The 17,702-nt window shown below is 45.3% G+C and overlaps 1 protein-coding gene across 3 annotated transcripts; it reads left to right on the forward strand.

Moving 5' to 3' along the window:
* Positions 1–1,720: 1,720 nt before the first annotated feature.
* On the forward strand, positions 1,721–17,700 carry MEFV (MEFV innate immunity regulator, pyrin). Of its 3 annotated transcripts, none has more exons than XM_023616436.2 (9): positions 1,721–3,004; positions 5,497–6,393; positions 7,959–8,365; positions 8,806–8,901; positions 11,720–11,950; positions 12,369–12,391; positions 13,983–14,098; positions 14,278–14,310; positions 14,847–17,700. In XM_023616436.2, the coding sequence occupies exons 1-9, from the start codon at positions 2,728–2,730 to the stop codon at positions 14,903–14,905; spliced, it is 2,139 nt and encodes a 712-aa protein (XP_023472204.2). In that variant the 5' UTR covers positions 1,721–2,727; the 3' UTR covers positions 14,906–17,700. The 3 variants fall into 3 exon arrangements, with proteins under 3 accessions (XP_023472204.2, XP_005599088.3, XP_005599087.3); XM_005599031.4 differs by having other exon boundaries at positions 2,643–3,004; positions 14,668–15,923; XM_005599030.4 differs by lacking the exon at positions 14,847–17,700 and having other exon boundaries at positions 2,643–3,004; positions 14,278–14,620.
* Positions 17,701–17,702: the final 2 nt, after the last annotated feature.

The following is a 17,702-nucleotide window of genomic DNA, read 5'->3' on the forward strand; positions in this document are numbered from 1 at the left end:
CAAGAAGTCCCTGTGTCAGAATTGCCCCTGTTGCAAAAAGTGTCGCTGCCATTGCAAAATATCCTGCCGTAGGCTGGAAAGCCCCGTGTCCTACCCTATTCTGTCATAAGTGCGTTAGTCTCAGCTTAGAGGAGTTTCCTGGACAGTCAAGATGGGGTCAGGGACCCCAGGGATGCAAAGGACCCTGCATGTTGTTGCTCAATTTCATCATTTCTGTCTCAGCAGTGGGAGGCTGGGAGGCTGCCTGTGAGGCAGCTGCGTTGCCACCTTCTGGAATCTTGTACCTGTCCTGGTTCCAGAGAGACCCCAGTCAATACTCTTCTGGCCCAACCTGAGAATTTCACACAACTGACATTTGCATCATAAATGTGCATTGGGGTTCATCCAATTTTTAGGGAAGATGTTGGGTTTGGTGGTTATTTTCTCAGCAGGACCCAGAGAACTGGATGTTAGCTACTAAAACAAACCAAAAGCACTGAATACTCTGTAAAATATAAAGCATGTGGACCAAATGGACAAGAAAATAAATTCAACCAACCAGAACTCATTGAAGCCTTGATCTCAGGCTGGTCACACACAGGGCTGCTTGTTCAGCCAGGCATCAGAATGTTGTAACTGACCTGTGAGAGTGGTCAGCATGGCCCATTTTGAGCCTCACTGGTCAGCTGAAAAAATGACAGCCATGGTTAGTGATAAAGAGTAAAATAATAAATTATTATCATGCAGGGAGACAATATTGCAAAGTAGTTATTAGAGTGAGTTTGAATCCTGGCTCTGGGCAAGTCACTAAGGCACCAATCCTGGCTATAAATGGGGGCGACGAGTCCTGGTGCTGCAGGGATTTTAGGAGATAATGGATATACAGCAAGCTGTGCCTGGCACAGAGCAAGCACGGTTAGAGGGTAACTGTATTACCAACAAAACATCTGCAAGCCAAAAGCTTCATGAGAAAGGCAGAAAGTTTTAGCCAGGATATGCAAATAATGCCAACTAAGTGAAGGAAATATCACCATGTTGCAACCACCACTGTAGCAGTTAATTTAGGAAAGGATCATCAACAAACGCTAAGACCTGGGAGGGGAAAGACTGTAGGAGAATGAGACATTTCCACACACGCAGGTTACGTATTAATTACCAAGAAAAAATGTCCTTTTACAATGGAGAGATGTTGAGGATGCCTCACTGTACCCTCAGTCTAATAATGAGGAAACAATCATACAAATCTAAATTGAGGGACATTCTGCTTGGAATGGACATCAAAAACATCAATGTCTTGACAGAATTAAAAAAAGGCGGGGGAAGTGTGACAGTGTTCTAGAGAGAAGGAGACTATAGAGACATGGCAACTAAAAGCAATGCCTGCTCTCTGATTGGGCCCTGGATTGAGAAAAAGAGAAAGCTGTCAAGACATTATCAGGACAATTGGAGAAATTTGGTTATGGACTGATTATGGTGTTGTAAACAATGTGAAATTACCTGAGTGTGATAATTGTATTCTGATTATTTAAAATAATATCCTTGTTCTTAGTATTTAAGGTACCTAGGGTATTTGGGGTGATATTTGAAAACGTTTTAAATTCATTACCAAATGGTTCAGAAAGAAAGAAGGTGTGCATGTGTACCTGAGAGAATCACCTAATACTGTAAAATGTAAAAGGTTGTGAGTCTATGTAAAGAGTATATAAGTGTTCATTGTACTGCGCTCTCAACTTTTCTGTAGGTTTGAAATTTTTCAAAATAAAAAGCTGGGGATAAAAATCAGAGTATGCAGAAAGACAGAAGCATTTAATTCAGGAAGGCAGCTCACCCCACATACAACTTCCATACATTCTGAGCCACTTCTGGAACCCCTCATTTGGCTATGAGCTCCGAAGGATACCTATGTCTTTTTCACCCTTGTTTCTCCAGCATCCTGGCATGGTGTCCAGAATATATGTGCTCAGTAAATGTGCATGGACAAGCACTCTCCCTCCACGGTATGCTCCCAGGAAGCTAGGGCAGGGTCACCTCCGGGAACAAACAAATCAGGATGGTGGTCCCAGGCATGGCGTTTTGAGGCCTTCATGTTGCTGGAAGTACCAGACTACTAAAATGCAGCAACAGGGGCAACACCAGGGCTTGTCTCCTGGCAGTGCCCTTCTGGCCTCACCTGCATGCTTGGGCAGGGAAGGGTAAAGCTTGAAGGGCTGTATTTGCTGCCCCCCATTCCCCTACCATTGGCCCTGGAGGGTCAATAAAACCCCAAGAGTCTGGAGGAGAACAGTTGGCCAGAGAGGCTGATCCCCATCATGGTCCTTTCCAGTGTGAGACCAGGGGCTCTGTTCCTACTCCTCACCCACTGGTATCCTAGGAAAAGTAGAGAGGGAAGCATCTGAATGCCTGCTCAAGGATCAAGAGTCTGGAATCCATTCTCAGACAGTCCCTCACAGATTTACCCATTGCTCTGCAGTCCAGCCCGTGGCAGTGAGAGCTGGGAAGGACCACGTGTCTGATAGGCATTAAGCCCCCCCAGCTGGAAAAGCTGTAGAATCTGTAAGAAAGAGAACACAGCCAGTGATGACACACTCCTGGCCTCAATTCCCACCAAAACACAGAGCATTTCCTGTGCCTTTTCCGTTATTTCACAAGCTGCCTCTTTTCACTCACACCCTCTGGGCTCCAAGGACAGAAGATTTTTTCTCCTCCTAGAAGCCAGACAGCTGGTTCCAGCTTCTCCTGGTCAACACCATGGCCAAGACCCCTAGTGACCATCTGCTGTACTCCCTAGAGGAGCTGGTGCCCTACGACTTCGACAAGTTCAAGTTCAAGCTGCAGAACACCAGCCTGGAGAAGGAGCACTCCCGGATCCCCCGGGGCCAAATCCAGACAGCCAAGCCAGTGAAGCTGGCCACTCTGCTGGTCAACCACTACGGGGAGGAGTATGCTGTGCGACTGACCCTGCAGGTCTTGAGAGCCATCAACCAAAACCTCCTAGCAGAGGAGCTCCACAGGGTAACTGGCCCAGGTAAGCAGGCCCTGTACCTCCACCTCTCCCAGTGCAACCACTGGCTGTTCATGGAATGGGGTGGAAGGTGCAAGAGAGAAGTCGTGTTTGGACCAGTGCGTCCTGATTGGAGGTTAGGAGTCCCAGGTCTACCACAACCCCAGTGACTTTGGCCAAATCCCTTCCCTTGCTCTGGTCTTGGAGCTGGATTAGCAAAGCTAAAACTCCCAGTGGCTTAAAAAGAAGAGCTGAGGGGCCGGCCTGGTGGTCTAGTGGTTAAGTTCATGTGCTCTGCTTCGGCGGCCTGGGGTTCACAGGTTCAGATCCTGGGTGTGCACCTAGCACCACTTGTCAAGCCACACTGTGGAGGGATCCCACATAAAACAGAGGAAGATGGGCACAGATGTTAGCTCAGGGCCAATCTTCCTCACACACAAAAAAGCTGAGATTCTGACTGCAGGGCAGGACCAGGAGAGACAGCAGCTAGATGCCTGTTCGCAGAGAATTGCTCACATAATTTGTGATTAACAATAACGTACAGACAAGGATCTCTGGGTGAGCAAAGAACGCTTGCTAACCAATCATATTAACAGGCTTGGTAGGTAATTTTCTCATTTTTATCCACCTAATTTCAGTTTTGAGTTCTTCTTTAACACATTTTACAGTGGCACTTGAAAATTCTCAAGAGGACGTTCTCCTTTCTTTTCTTTTCCTTCCTTCCATCTTTTCTTTCTTTCTTTTCTTCCTTCCTTCTCCTTCTGCTACCCTTTTGTTGTAACTTTCTGATTTTATTACATTGTGATCAAAGAATGTGGCCGATTTGATTTCTGCTTTTAAAGATTTTTTTTTGAGATTTTTGGGGGGCCTATTACGTGATCAGTTAAAAAAAATATTCTTTGGTGTTTGAGTTTTTCTTCTATTTTTAGACTTTAGGAGTACATTAGAAATGCTTTCCATGTGTTCCTATGAGGTAGAACAGTTGAAATAACATAAAAATTCTCTGCTCTTTGAAAGAGTGATAGAACTAAACTGTAATCTGAACCTGGTGTAATTTGATGAGTAGAAGTTTTAAGTTAATTTTTCATATTTTAAATTCTGGTTGTTAGCATCTTCAGGGTTTCTCACTAGTTCATGAACCAGTTTTGGCAACTTAACGTTTTCCTACAAAGCCAAGGGCAAAGTGTTTTAAACAACTTTAAAGTTATTTTATTTAATTAATTTATTTATTTATTCCCAAAGCCCCCCAGTACATAGTTTATATTCTAGTTGTGAGTGCCTCTGGTTGTGCTATGTGGGACGCCGCCCCAACATGGCCTGATGAGTGGTGCCATGTCCGGACCCAGGATCCAAACTGGCAAAACGCTGGGCCGCTGCAGCCAAGAATTCGAACTTAACCACTCGGCCATGGTGCCTGCCCCTAAAGTAATTTTAATAAAAACTATTTCAGGGGCTGGGCCGGTGGCTCAGCGGTTAAGTGCACACGTTTCGCTTCGGCAGCCCAGAGTTCGCCGGTTCGGATCCCGGGTGTGGACACGGCACCGCTTGGCAAGCCATGCCGCGGTAGGGATCCCACATATAAAAAGTAGAGGAAGATGGGCATGGATGTTAGCTCAGGGCCAGTCTTCCTCAGCAAAAAAGAGGAGGACTGGCAGCCAATGTTAGCTCAGGGCTAATCTTCCTCAAAAAAAAAATGAACTACTTCAAACCAAAAATGACGGTGCTAATTATAGGTTATCTTCATTTCATTATAGTAGTGGTTTTCAAATTGTATACCAGGAAGATATTTCAGGGATTCTTTAGAATATTAGCAAATACTTGATTCAAGTTTATTAATTTTTTAACTTACAAAATTAACAAATTCATGTTAAAATGTATCATTAACTAAATTTTAAAATACTAGAGCCCCCAGTGTGATAGTTCATGCTGTGCTTGAACTCCTTTTTACGTAGACCTTAGAATTAAGCCTTTCCAGTCATTTCTGTTTAATTAAACAGTATCCTGAAATTTCCAGGCAAGCTGTTTTAAATAAATTAGTACATTTATTTATCTGTGTGAGTTAGGATTTTCTTCACCTCATGAAACCAAAGAAAATAACAGAAATAAATTAGTTTCTGAAGTTGTAACTGTCCTTCATAACTCCTGATTTCAAATTTTTGTGCCAAACATCTTAATTCTTCTTTATTGATTGATTTTTGTAAGTGAGTTTTGTACATCTATAATCACACACAAATTTATACCAACAAACTAGGTTTTTTATTTATTTCATGTATTAAGAATTCTGTATAAGATCTTATATTGGAAACAAGTTCTCCTGCCTAGAAAGTTTGAAAAGCACTATTTGAGAAATATATAGCAAATAATTCGTATGTTCTTGTTTAATGGTAATTGACTGCTGTTGTCTAGAATGTTCTTAACTCTAATTTCTGAGGGGATTCTCTCTTCTCTCTCTTTCCCCAACCCTTGGCCCTGAGCACTGGACATTTTCATCCCTTTGTATCTCGTTGTCTTTTCAGAATATCTGATACAAGAACACGGCCCAGACAGTTCAGCAATGTCTTGTTCCTCTGTGGAAAATAATCCCAAGAGCCTGAGGATATCAGATGGTCCACAAGGTGATAGGCAGTGGCAAAGTGGTGACAGGGCAGCCAGCCTGCCATCTGGCCAACTAGAGGCTGGAAGGGGGCCCCAGAAGAAGCCTCAGGTCAGATCGAGAGATCAGAAGGGCTCCGAGGGCCTGGATGTGCAGGGCAAGCTGGGGGCCAGGAGTGTGACTCCTTCTTCCAGGAGAAGCCCATTCCCCGGCAAGCTGCAGGAGAAAGGGATGAATCCGGGATCCGGGGTACGCAGGAATGCCAGCTCTGCAGGAAGGCTCCAAGGAGTCTCCAGTGGGTTATTTTCTGGGTCCCCAGGAAGGAAGGAATCCAAGACACCTGAAGTAAATTTACCTTCAAGAAAGAAGCGACCCAAAAGTCTTGAATTTACCATTTCTTCAGGAGAAGGAGAACCCTTCAATCCAGAAACTCTTCTGCTTCAAGAGAAAATAAGAAGTGAGAATCCAGACTCAGGTGCCACCTCCAGTGAAGTGGCCACTCTGGATATAGGGGCTACTATGGCTCTGGAGAAACGCTCCAGGAATCCAGAACATTCCATGATCCTAGAATGGGGAGCATTCAGGAATACAGTTTCTCATGTATCTCTGGCTAGAGAGGAGAGGACTTGGGAGCATCCAGAATCCAGAGCACCTTTGGAGAAACATGGGACTGAGGATCCAGAGACCCCTGAGACCTTGGGGGAGGTGGTAGGTGGTGTGCTCCATAAGCCTTCAAATTCAGAAGTCCCTCTGTCTTCAAGTAAGAAAGGACCCCAGAATCCAGAAGACCTGGCATCCTTAGGAATGGTGACCTATGCAGGTATTCCCCCACAAACCTCCTTTTATCCCCACTGTACTTATGTTACTGGATCCCTGGGTGCCCCCCAAGGTCCCCAACCCTTTGAGAATCTGATGTAGACCATGAATCCTAAAAAAATGCACACGTGCATTTCTTCACAAAATGTTGCATCAAATTTCAGTTAGTTCTTAGATGCTCTGAAGTCCCTCTTTAGAATTCCAAGGGCTTCACAGACCCTAAGTTGAGCATCTGGGAAAGGATGGGTAAAAATATCTCCTTCTCACAATAACCCCATGGCAGTATGTCATGGGCCCAAGATTCTGCCATTCACTTCTCTCTGGGCAGGGAGGAGAGCTGCTGACTAAAATCCTAGGTCCTTTTTACTAAGGAGGAAGAAATTAGGATTATGTTGGTTTGTGAATGACAGAAACACCAAAATAAGGATAACTGAAACAAGATAGAAGGTTGTTCCTCTTTCACATAAATGACACACAGGTAGTCCAGGACAGATGTGGTACTCCATCAGGCTACTGATGTTTTTTGCCCCACCAAGTTTTCTCTCAAGCTCATGGTCTCAGATGGTGGCATCCTCATTCCAGGCAACAGGATAGAGAGACAAAGGACAATAGTATTGCTTAGAGAGTAAGTGATTCCCTTATTTCCAGAAGTTTCTAGAAGCTGCTCGTGACACCTCCAGTTACATCCCTTTGGCCAGAATGTAGTCAAATGGCCACGCCTAACTGCAAGGGAGGCTGAGAAATGTAGGTTTTCTTGGGTGAGAAAGGGAGCCAGGAAGAAGCAGCCATATGGACAGCAATCAATTCTATCACAAGGCAAGGAGGGGAGAGTGATTATGGGGTGCCTCTCACAGTCTCACAGACATGATATGAATTCCTGGGACTCTGTGAGAGGAGGAGGTGGGAAAGGACTAATGGATTGAGTGTGTTTCTATTTCTTCTTGTACCTTCTGTCATTTCTGCTTTATGAATTTGTGCTATGGTCTTGGGGCAGAGCTAGTCATAGCTGTATCATCATGGTGCGTTATGCCCTTCCGCCTTATTAAGTCCCCTTCTTGACTTTCATTTAATATTTCCTGAACCTGGATGTGAGCAGTGGTCCATCTGCTCCATTCAACACACACTTCCCAAATGCTCACCATATGTCAGGACTCTGCTAGGGGCTGGGGGTCCAGTCATGAGTGAGTCACTGCCCCCCAGGAGCCCCTGCTCAAGTCATGAGCAGCCTGGGGGCTTTTAAGCGGTAAAGCAAACACTGGTCAGAATATCTTGCTGTCTTTATATCACCTGCTAAAACAGTGTATTTGTGGGAGGAAGGCATAGAATTTATACCAAAAGGCCTTTCTTTAGGATAAATGCCCAAGAATTCCAAGTCTCAGGACTGTCATGAGATGTAGCCCTTAGCTCTCAGTCCCAGCGGCTCATTTCCTGCCTCACTGGAGGGAAGCCAGGGAAGACAAGCTAGGAAGTGGCCACAGTCTAACCAAGAACTCACCTGTCCCAGGCATAGTCTTTCTCTCTGCTGTGCTTTGTAGCACTCCTTCGTAACATCTTGGGTTTGTCACTCAGGAGATTTTTCCACTGCCATGTCACCAAGGAGGCTGCAGGACAAGGCTGTGTGTCCCCTTTGCCGCGCCCAGGAAGGAGACCCAGATGGTGGCACCTGCGTGCATGATTCCTGCAGCTGCTCCATTGCTTCTAGGAATCTCAAGGCCTCAGATGGGCACTCACCCAGCTGCCCCCAGTGCCAGGCCTCACTCCCAGGAAAGAGCTCTGGAGGCCAAGAGCGGCAGGAGGGCCAACAGATGGCCAGCCTGATCTCCAAGCCCCTGCCACAGTGTGAGCGTCACATGAACCAAGTCCAGCTGCTCTTTTGCGAGGACCACGGGGAGCCTATCTGCCTCATCTGCAGGCTGAGTCAGGAGCACCAAGGCCACTGGGTACGCCCTATCGAGGAGGCCGCCCTGGAATACAAGGTAGGGCTTCCTGCCCAGGGCCCTCCTCTGCTGGGCACTTGGACATGCTGGGGCTTGCTTCATTTTCTCAACAACTCTGGGAGGCTGGTGTATTAGCCAGCATTCTTGGACTGTAAATGGCAAAAACACAATACAAACCAGGCCAGTAAAGAGTGAATTTACCAGTTCACGTAGCTCTGAGGTCCAGGGGATGCTAGCTTCAGGTATAGCTGAATCCAGATGTTCACAGGAGGTCACTAGGAATCTCTCTAACCACCTCCTGGCTCTGCTTCCCTTGGCGTGATAGATTCATTCTTCCTCTTTCCTGGGCACCCCTTCCTATGCTCTTGGCTTCAGCATCCTTAGCTTTACTCTCCAAAGCAAATTTTCCCCTCTAGAGTTGGCACCCACTAAAGATGGCAGGAGCCAAGTTTAATCCTCAACAAGTACTCTTTTTCCAGGAGCAAATTCAGAAGCAGCTGGAGCATCTGAAGGGGTTGAGAAAATCTGGGGAGGAGCAGAGATCCCAGGGGGAAAAGACGACAGCAGACTTCCTGGTAAGGAGGGCAGAAGGAGGGAGGGGACCAAGAGTGAGCAGGGGCCCCCAAGATTCTGTTCTGGTTCATAGGGAAGTAGAGCTGATCACATATTTAGAATCATCTGTTCTTTGCTGGCAGGGAAGTAACAGGCATCCAAGGATGAGTTCGTCCCTGGAGAGGGAGACCACCCCCAGCAGGGAGGGGCATCTCCAAGGACCCTGTCATGCTTTCTTATACTCATGATGAAATGATATAGCGAAACTAGCACCAGTGGCTGTCACTGAGGGATGGGACTAAGGAAAGAGGAGGAGAGACTTTTCAGCTTTAACTACTCCTCTGTATTGTTTTTATAATTGTCTATTTTATTTTTAAAAAAAAATATTGATTTTTAAAATTCAAACGATTAAAGTGAACGTTTTCTTTAAAACCATGGTTTTGCAATGCCATGTACTTTCAGTAAGTACAACTTATTGGTCTTTCTCTGTTGAGCTGGTGTCCAGCCTCTTGGACACTAAGTTGCTTCTATTTTCCCTGCAAGTGAAGGTGACTACCCCACAGAGCCTTCATTTGTTTGATCTATGTTGGTTGTTGGATCCCGTCTCCCTCTTTGGGTTCCAGACTTCTGTTGGAACGCACCACACTGCAATGGGCAATGGGCAAAGACAACAAAGGGCAGAATAGGGGGAGGGCATTGGCCCACGTGTCTGACTTTTGGGAAGCTCCTGAATTGTAGTAAAATGAAACCCTTCCCTATAATCCCAGGTGGCTTGGGACTTGTGGCTGCAGCAGAGGTCAAGTGTGCCTGCTGAGGAGTGTGAGGCAGGAGCCTGGGCTGTTCAGGGAAACAGGCAGACAGGAGGGTCTAGCCTTCCCTTAAGATACTCATGGTGACATGGGCCCCTGTGGGAAGGAGATGCTGTTTTCAGGACTTCTCTTTCTCCTCCTCCTTTCAATAGTCAAAAAAAATTTGTTTTAATCTTAGGGAAGGGGGAGGGAAAGCTCTTCTTTACAGCAGAATGCCAGCTAAAACAAGTACAGAAGAATAATTGAATTAGAAATTTTCCATTATACAAACACCAATATAACAGTTAACACCAACAGGGATCATCAACGGATGCTAAATTTTTAGAGGAAGATGGTTAGAGAACAGGATATTTACACACTCTCAAAGTACCACTCCCTGAATTACTTAATAATTAAAACAGAAACAATGTATATTTACAGTGGAGAGCTCTGGTAGAAACCTCCTTAACCAGGTGACCAATCCTAGTATAACAATAATGGTGATGTACAAACTGGACATCCTTTGCCTCCCCATGGGATGCACCAGGAAGACCACGGCATTAAGTATATGATATTCTTGTCCAAAATGGTTAGCCTGAATTTAATCATGAGCAAAATTATCAATCTTAGAATCTAGGCCACTGAACAAGACAAGTGACCTGTCCTCTTAAAAAAGAAGTCAATGTTACCACCATCAACAACAATGAAAAGTGAGGAGACATTTTTGGTTCAAAAGAACTGGGGCTAGCCCGGTGGCGCAGCGGTTAAATTCACACGTTCTGCTTCTCTGTGGCCCGGGGTTCGCCAGTTCGCATCCCGTGTGCAGACATGGCACCACTTGGCATGCCATGATGTGGTAGGCGTCCAACATATAAAGTAGAGGGAGATGGGCATGGATGTTAGCTCAGGGCCAGTCTTCCTCAGCAAAAAGAGGAGGATTGGCAGTAGTTAGCTCAGGGCTAATCTTCCCCCCCCCCCCCAAAAAAGTTTCTAGCACCTAAAATGATCAATAAATGGTACTTACTGTTTAAAAAAAAAAAAAAAAGAACTAGGGTCAGTCCTGTCCTTTTGAGCTCAAAATGATGACTTCTTAAGTCCAGTCTTAGTGGATCTGAAGTCCCCTCTCCCTCCTTGGAAGAAGGACAAGGTGCCCTAGAGCCACTTCACCTCTCCGCAGAAGGCTTCTAGTGATGATGAGAAAGAGGGCGAGAGAAGAGCTAACGGCTGACCAGTGGGCAGCGGTAGTGGAAGTTCACTTACAGTTAAATGAATGGACTGACCAGCCCCATTCAGAGCCACACTGAGAACCTCTGCTGGGGCGTGGAGAGAAGTCTCCCTCCTGGAGCCTTTGGTGGTCATAACCTTGTCCATCTATGACCTCAAGCATACGCCACCCTCACAGTGGCTTTCAAGGAAGAAAGAAGGTGACATCATTTATATTAGTGTCCTATGGCTGCTTTAACAAAGTACCTCAGACTAGGTGGCTTAAACCATGGAAATTTATTCTCTTTCAGTTCTGGAGGCTAGAAGTCTGAAATCAAAGTGTTGGCAGGGTTGCTTCTTTCTGAGGGCCACAAGAGGACATGTTCCAGGACTCTCTCCTCAGCTTGTAGATGACTGTCTTTTCCCCATGTCTCTCACATGGTATTCTCCCTATGTGTGTATCTGTGTCCAAATTACCCAACTCCAGGCCTCCCCCACTCCATATGACCTCATTTTAACTAATTACATCTGCAACAAACCTATTTCCAAAGAATATCATATTCTTAGGTACTGGGGGTTAGGACTTTAATATATGAATTTTGGAGAGAACACAATTCAATCCATTACATGAGGCTTTAGGACATTTTCCAAGAGCCAGCCCCTGCCACATTCAGTCTGTTCTGGAAGGTTCTGGCCCATTTTGCCTCCTGCCCTGGAGTCCAGGCCTCTAAAAGGCTGAGGAAGCCTGCCTCTTATCCACCTCCAGGAGGTGGCCTTCTTGGGATTCCCTGGGCATACACATCCACCTCACTGCACAGATTCCTACACCTCCCTGTGCCCTGTTCCCCAGAAAAAAACCGAAATCCAGAAGCAGAGAATCCAGTGCCAGTTGGAGCAGTTTTACCGGTTTCTGGAGGAGCAAGAGCAGCTCTTTGTGGCCTGGATGGAGGAGCTGGGCCAAACCATTGGCCAGGTCAGGGAGACACACGGCACCCAAGTGTCTAAGTACACCGCCCTTCTTGATGAGCTGATTGGGGAGCTGGAGACCAAGCAGTGCCAGCCGGAATGGGAGCTTATGCAGGTGAGTGTGGCTGGGCGTGGCCTTCCCCTGTCCACTGTGCCCAGTAGGATGACATGGGATCCCAGCACTGCCATAACTTCTGCCCAAGCCAGTGAGTGAGGCCCTTGGGGCTGCGGGTGGGACTTGGTCTTGGTGACCCATGATGCCTCTTGTGCCAAGACCCCTTCGATGAGCTCTTAGGAGCCCAGGGTGGCCAGCATCCTGGGGATCCCCTAGCATCTCTCAGAAAAGATCAGCAGGGCTTGGGTGCAATTCCATTGCTGGTCCCAGCTGCGCTGCCACCTTTGGTGATTAGAATTGCGGAGAGGTGCCTCAGTTTTGATGACACACCAGGGCTGGGAGCCCAGGAGGAGAGGCCAGGAGTCAGCACGGCCCATAGGAGACTGGTAACCGAGAGCTCCCATCTTTTCTCTCCTAGGACATCGGAGTCACCCTGCACAGGTACCAAGAGGTCCCATGGTGTTCGCTTGGGAGTCCCGCAGGAAGCATTTGGGGAGGCAGTCCTAGGAGGGAGATATTCTCACCGCCGGTTCTGTGACTCTTCCCTGGACTCCTCCCATCTCCTGCAGCTTCCTAAGGCCTTTCTGGATTTGTGCAGGGAGAACAGAGTATGATCAGGAGGGAGAGAATGGCATTGCACATACCCTGTGTGCTGATGGTGGCTTCCTAAGAAACCTCCCTAACAGATTGTGTCCTCTGCCATTTGCCTCCTGAAAACTGTTCCTGCAGAAGTGCTTGTGGCCTCAGGGAGGGAAGCACTTTCCAGGAGTGGAGCTGCTTAGCCCAGCAGGCAGGGGAGAGGAGGGTAGGGAGGAGCCTGGACTGTTACAATCACCCCAGGAACTTTACAAAATCCTGACATCCAGGCCTTGGCAGACAAATTAAATCCGAATCTTCAGGAGTGTGACCTAGGCATCAATGTTTCTTTGAGTCTTTTTTTTTTTTTTGGTGATAAAATATACGTAACACAAAATTTACCATTTTAACCATTTTTAAATGTAGGATTCAGTGGCATTAAGTACATTCACATTACTGTGCAGCCATCACCACCATCCATCTCCAGAACTTTTTCATCTTCCCAAATGGAAACCCCAGACCATTAAACAATTCTCCATCCTCCCTTCCCCAGCCCCTGGCAACCACCATTCTACTTCCTGTCTTTATGAATTTCTCTACCCTAAGCACCTCATATAAGTGAAATTATACAATATTTGTGCCTTTGTGTCTGGCTTATTTCACTTAGCATAATGCCTTCCAGGTTCATCCATATTGTATAGTGTGTCAGAATTTCCTTCCTTTCTTAAGGCTGAATAATATTCTATCATATGTATATACCACATTTTATCCATTCATCTATCAATGGACATGTGGGTTGCTTCCACCTTTTGGCTACAGTGAATAACACTGCTATGAATATTGTTTTACATGTATCTGTTGGAGTCTCTGCTTTCAATTTTTTTGGGCATATACCCAGAAGTGGAATCGCTATATTATATGGTAATTCTATGCTTAGTTTTTTGAGAAACGAACATACTATTTCCCACAGTATCTGTACCATTTTACATTCCCACCAGTAATGCACAAGAGTTCCAATTTCTCCACATCCTTGCTAACACTTATTTTTGATTTTTTTAAAAATAATAGCCATCCTAATGAGTGTGAAGTGGTATCTCATTGCGTTTTTTTCTCGTTTAATATCATTTTTATTTCAATAGAAAAAGACTAGGTTAGTGTAATTAATTTGACATAGATAATTCTTGGCTGAGCATGTCAATATCAGCACCATTTTAAGGCCATTATTAAAACTCATTGTGGTTTTGATATCAGTGGTTTTTAAAACTTCCCATGTGATGCCAATTCGTGGCCAAAGTTGAAAGCCAGTGTTTAGAACTCACAGTCCGGGGAGGGCTTTCTTTGTGAAGCCCAGGCAGGGCTGGGTGTGCCCTGTGGAGGCTGCACCTCGCTTCCAGCTCATGGGAGCTTGGGCCGCCTCCATGCTCCAGCCCTCTGGCCAACAGTCTTTTGTCTCTAGGGCCAAGATGGTGACTGTCCCTGAGCCGTGGGCCACCCCTCCAGAGGTGAAAGAAAAGCTCCACCTGCTCTACCAGAAATCAGAGTTTGTAGAGAAGAGCATGAAGCACTTCTCAGGTAGGTGGGCTTGGGGGAAGATGGGAGGTTCCTGCTTGCTTCCTCCCTGATATGCAAGTAGCCTACAGGCCCCTAGTGTCCCTTCTCCATCTCCCACAGCCCTTCTGACTCTGCCTTTAGCCTCTCCCTGATCTGTCCTCAGCTGGGGGACCTAACTCAAGCTCCCTTTCTCCTTTTAGAAACCTGGCGTTCAGAAATGGAAACCTTCAATGGTGAGTATGGTGGTGGTAGTATGTGCTGGCTAGGCGTTATTGTGATATTCCCTTATGCTGTTGATTTCTGGGCATTATCTAGAAGAGAGAAAAACACCTGTAACAAAGGCAGGAGAAAGGTCATGACAGGCCCTCATAAGCTCTGTGTTGGACTCGTTGGCTGGGTCAGCTCATCAGACTTCAGAGTCTCCAAGGCAGATCCAAGGGCCTTGGAGGAATGAGGTTATATCCAAGGAGAAGAAGTAGGGTCCTGAGCAGGAGAGTCCTCGTCTTTCCTTGTGGTGGGGACCAGAGTAGATTTTGTCCCCCTGAATGGGAATCTCAGGATTTTTTCCCCTATCTCCTCTTTCTTTGTAGTTCCAGAACTGATTGGTGCTCAGGCACCCTGAGGAGAGTGGCCTTGGCCTGCTGTATCCTTGTGCTGTCCCCCAGTATGTTCCAGAAGAATGGCCCTGTCCATGTTTCCTGGAGGCAGGGAGAACCCCGTGGGGATGTTGCCCATGGACCCCAGCTAGGTATTCTAATTCTCTCTGCAGTTAATGTAATTCTGGATGTAGAAACCAGCCGCTCCAACCTCATCTTCCATCTACTCTGATGACTTGAAGAGTGTGAGACCTGGAAACAAGTGGGACCGTCTGCCTGACAATCTGGAAAGATTCGATAGCTGCATCATCACCCTGGGCTCTCTGAGCTTCCTTTCCAGCCGCTATTACTGGGAAGTGGGGGTGGAAGACAAGACAGGGTGGGTCCTGGGCATTTGGAAGGCGTCCATGAGCAAGAAGGGAGCAGGACTGTGTCACCAGAGAATGGCTACTGGGTGGTGATGATGACGAAGTGAAACGAGTACCAGGCATCCATTTTTCTCCCAACCTGCCTGTGGATGAGGGAGCCCCCCCAGGCATGTGGGCATCTTCCTGGACTACAAGGCTGGAGACATTTCATTTTACAATATGATAGACAAATCCCACATCTACACAGTCACCGATTTCTCTTCCTCTGGGCCCCTTCAACCTATCTTCAGCCCCAGGACACAAGACAGAGGGAAAAACATGGATCCTCTGGCCACCTACCCAGTGGGGTCAGGGGACCCAGTAAATGCCCAACACTTCACATCTCTCTTCTAGCTCCTGGCCTTGTATCTTGAATTCATACACTTAACAGACATTATTGAACACCTACTGGGTTCCAGCTGCTGTGGGGAATATAATAAATAAGAGAACAGTCTCTGTGCCCAAGGAGCTTATGGAATAGTTGCAGAAGTAAGCTAGGTATGCAAATATTGGTAAACCAAAGGTGAAGAGAACACATGAACTGATGACATGCCATGGATTTCAGAGGAGGAAGTATGTGGCTGTTACTTAATAAATCCTAGTATGAATTAGCACCCTAAGATGCTCCTGCAGAGATCCCACCCTCATTTTCTCTCAGGACCCCATGGCAAGGTTATGTCCCTTCATTCTATCCTCCCCTGTCTTGAGGACTTGGGAAGCCTAGAGGAAAAACAAGCAGACTGGACTGTTACAAAATATTTTTGTACCTGGATTAATGAACTACGGTTCTTCAGAGTATTGGCTGGGCCTCATAAGTAAATCACTTAGAAAATTTGGTCATCATTGCATTTGTTGTCACTCAGTTGATCACTGTGAGATCCCGTTTCCCTACTGAACACCATGAAAGAGATGGGGCTGCCGGAGTGGAAAACCATTTGACACATATTCCAAGTGTCAGATTATTCTGTCCTGATCTGTATCTGAAAAACCTGTGGGCCTGTGGAATATTAGGTGTTCTGGTTTACAGAAGCCCTCTCTGTCATCCTCCATTTAGAGAGATGTAAAGAGAAGGGACGTAAGAAAACAAAAAGAATCAAATGAAGATTAAACTCCAACTCCTCTCTCCGTCTTCAGACTAGAACCTAGATTGGACTCAGGTTCTCCATAGTTGTTACCAGAGCATGAAACACATGCTTTGCTTTCTTCATGGAGCTTTGTTCTACGTGCATAATCCACATGCCGACACAGTTCATATGCCCAATTTGCTTAGCTGTTCCCTATGGTTTGTCATTTGTTACCCCCAATTCTTCCTTGCTATAACCTTTCCATGAACAGCTTCATGTATATTTCCCACCACCTGCCCATACACATATTTTTCTCATATTATTTCTCATATTATTTTCTCATATTACTACATATTATTCCTAAAATGGTTCCAGAATGTGAACTATTTGATAGCACTTGCTATAGCTGGTCATACAATCCTTCAGAAAGACTGAAAAACGTTTCATGCCCAAAGCAATGTTTGTCATTTAAAAATCTGTGCTGACTTAATGCAGATATAGTGGGGTTTGACCTGTGTTTTATTTCATTACCTGTTAGTGAGGCTGTGAATTTTTTCATGTGAATTTCTACTTTTTGCTTCATTATGCAGAAATAGTACAGCTCTTTTGATTATTTGCTATGTGGAATCTAGATAATGAACTTAGTTGTTTGTAATGCTTCTTCATAAATATTTTAGATACTAAACATTTGTATCTGTAAGATGAAATTTTACCTGTCTGGTGGTTTTTTAAAAATTGAGATATAATTCACATATCATAAAATTCATCCTTTTAAGGTGTACAATTAAGTGGGTTTTGGTATATTCACAGTGTGTACAAACATCACCACTAATTCCACAACATTTTCATCATCCCCAAAACAAGCCTTGCATCCCTTAGCAGTCACTTGCCCTTCTCCCCTCCTCCAGCCCCTGGCAACCACTAACCTACTTTTTGTCTCTATGGAATTGCCTATGCCGGACATTTCGTGTAAGTAGAATCATACACCATGATGGTCTTTTGTGACTGGCTTCTTTAGCTTAACATAATGTTTTTAAGGTCCATCCATGTTGCAGCATGTATCAGTACTTCATTCCTTTTTTATTGATGAGTAATAATCCATTATATAGACCACATCTTGTTTATCCATCATCAGTTGATAGACATCTGGGTTGTTTCTACTTTTCAGCCATTATGAATAATGGTGCTATTCATATGCAAGTTTTCCTGTGGACATATGTTTCCATTTCTCGTGGATTTATACCTAAGAATGGAATTGCTGGATCATAGGGTTAGTCTATAACATTTTGAGAGACTGTCAAACTGTTTCCAAAGCGGCTAAGCATCTTTTCAAATGTCAATGACCATTTAGTTTTTCTCCTCTGTGGAATGACTTTATAGTCTTTGCCTTAGTCTTTGTCACTTCGCAGGAACTCTTTGTGTGTTGGGAATGTCTAATTCTTTATCTGGCTTATCTTTTACAACTATTTTCCAGTCTACTAGTTTTTGACTTTATTAATATTGTTCTTAAAAATAAAAAAAAAATAAAGTCACTCAGGTTTATATTTTATTTCAAGGC

The sequence above is a fragment of the Equus caballus genome, chromosome 13 (genome assembly GCF_041296265.1).
Source record: "Equus caballus isolate H_3958 breed thoroughbred chromosome 13, TB-T2T, whole genome shotgun sequence".
In the NCBI taxonomy this organism is placed as follows: Eukaryota; Metazoa; Chordata; class Mammalia; order Perissodactyla; family Equidae; genus Equus; species Equus caballus.

Coding starts and splice junctions, on each gene's coding strand:
- MEFV (XM_005599030.4), top strand. CDS start 2,728: ATGGCCAAGACCCCTAGTGACCATCTGCTGTACTCCCTAGAGGAGCTG. Junction 3,005..5,496: donor CCACAGGGTAACTGGCCCAG/GTAAGCAGGCCC, acceptor TTGTCTTTTCAG/AATATCTGATACAAGAACAC. Junction 12,392..13,982: donor ATCGGAGTCACCCTGCACAG/GTACCAAGAGGT, acceptor TTTTGTCTCTAG/GGCCAAGATGGTGACTGTCC.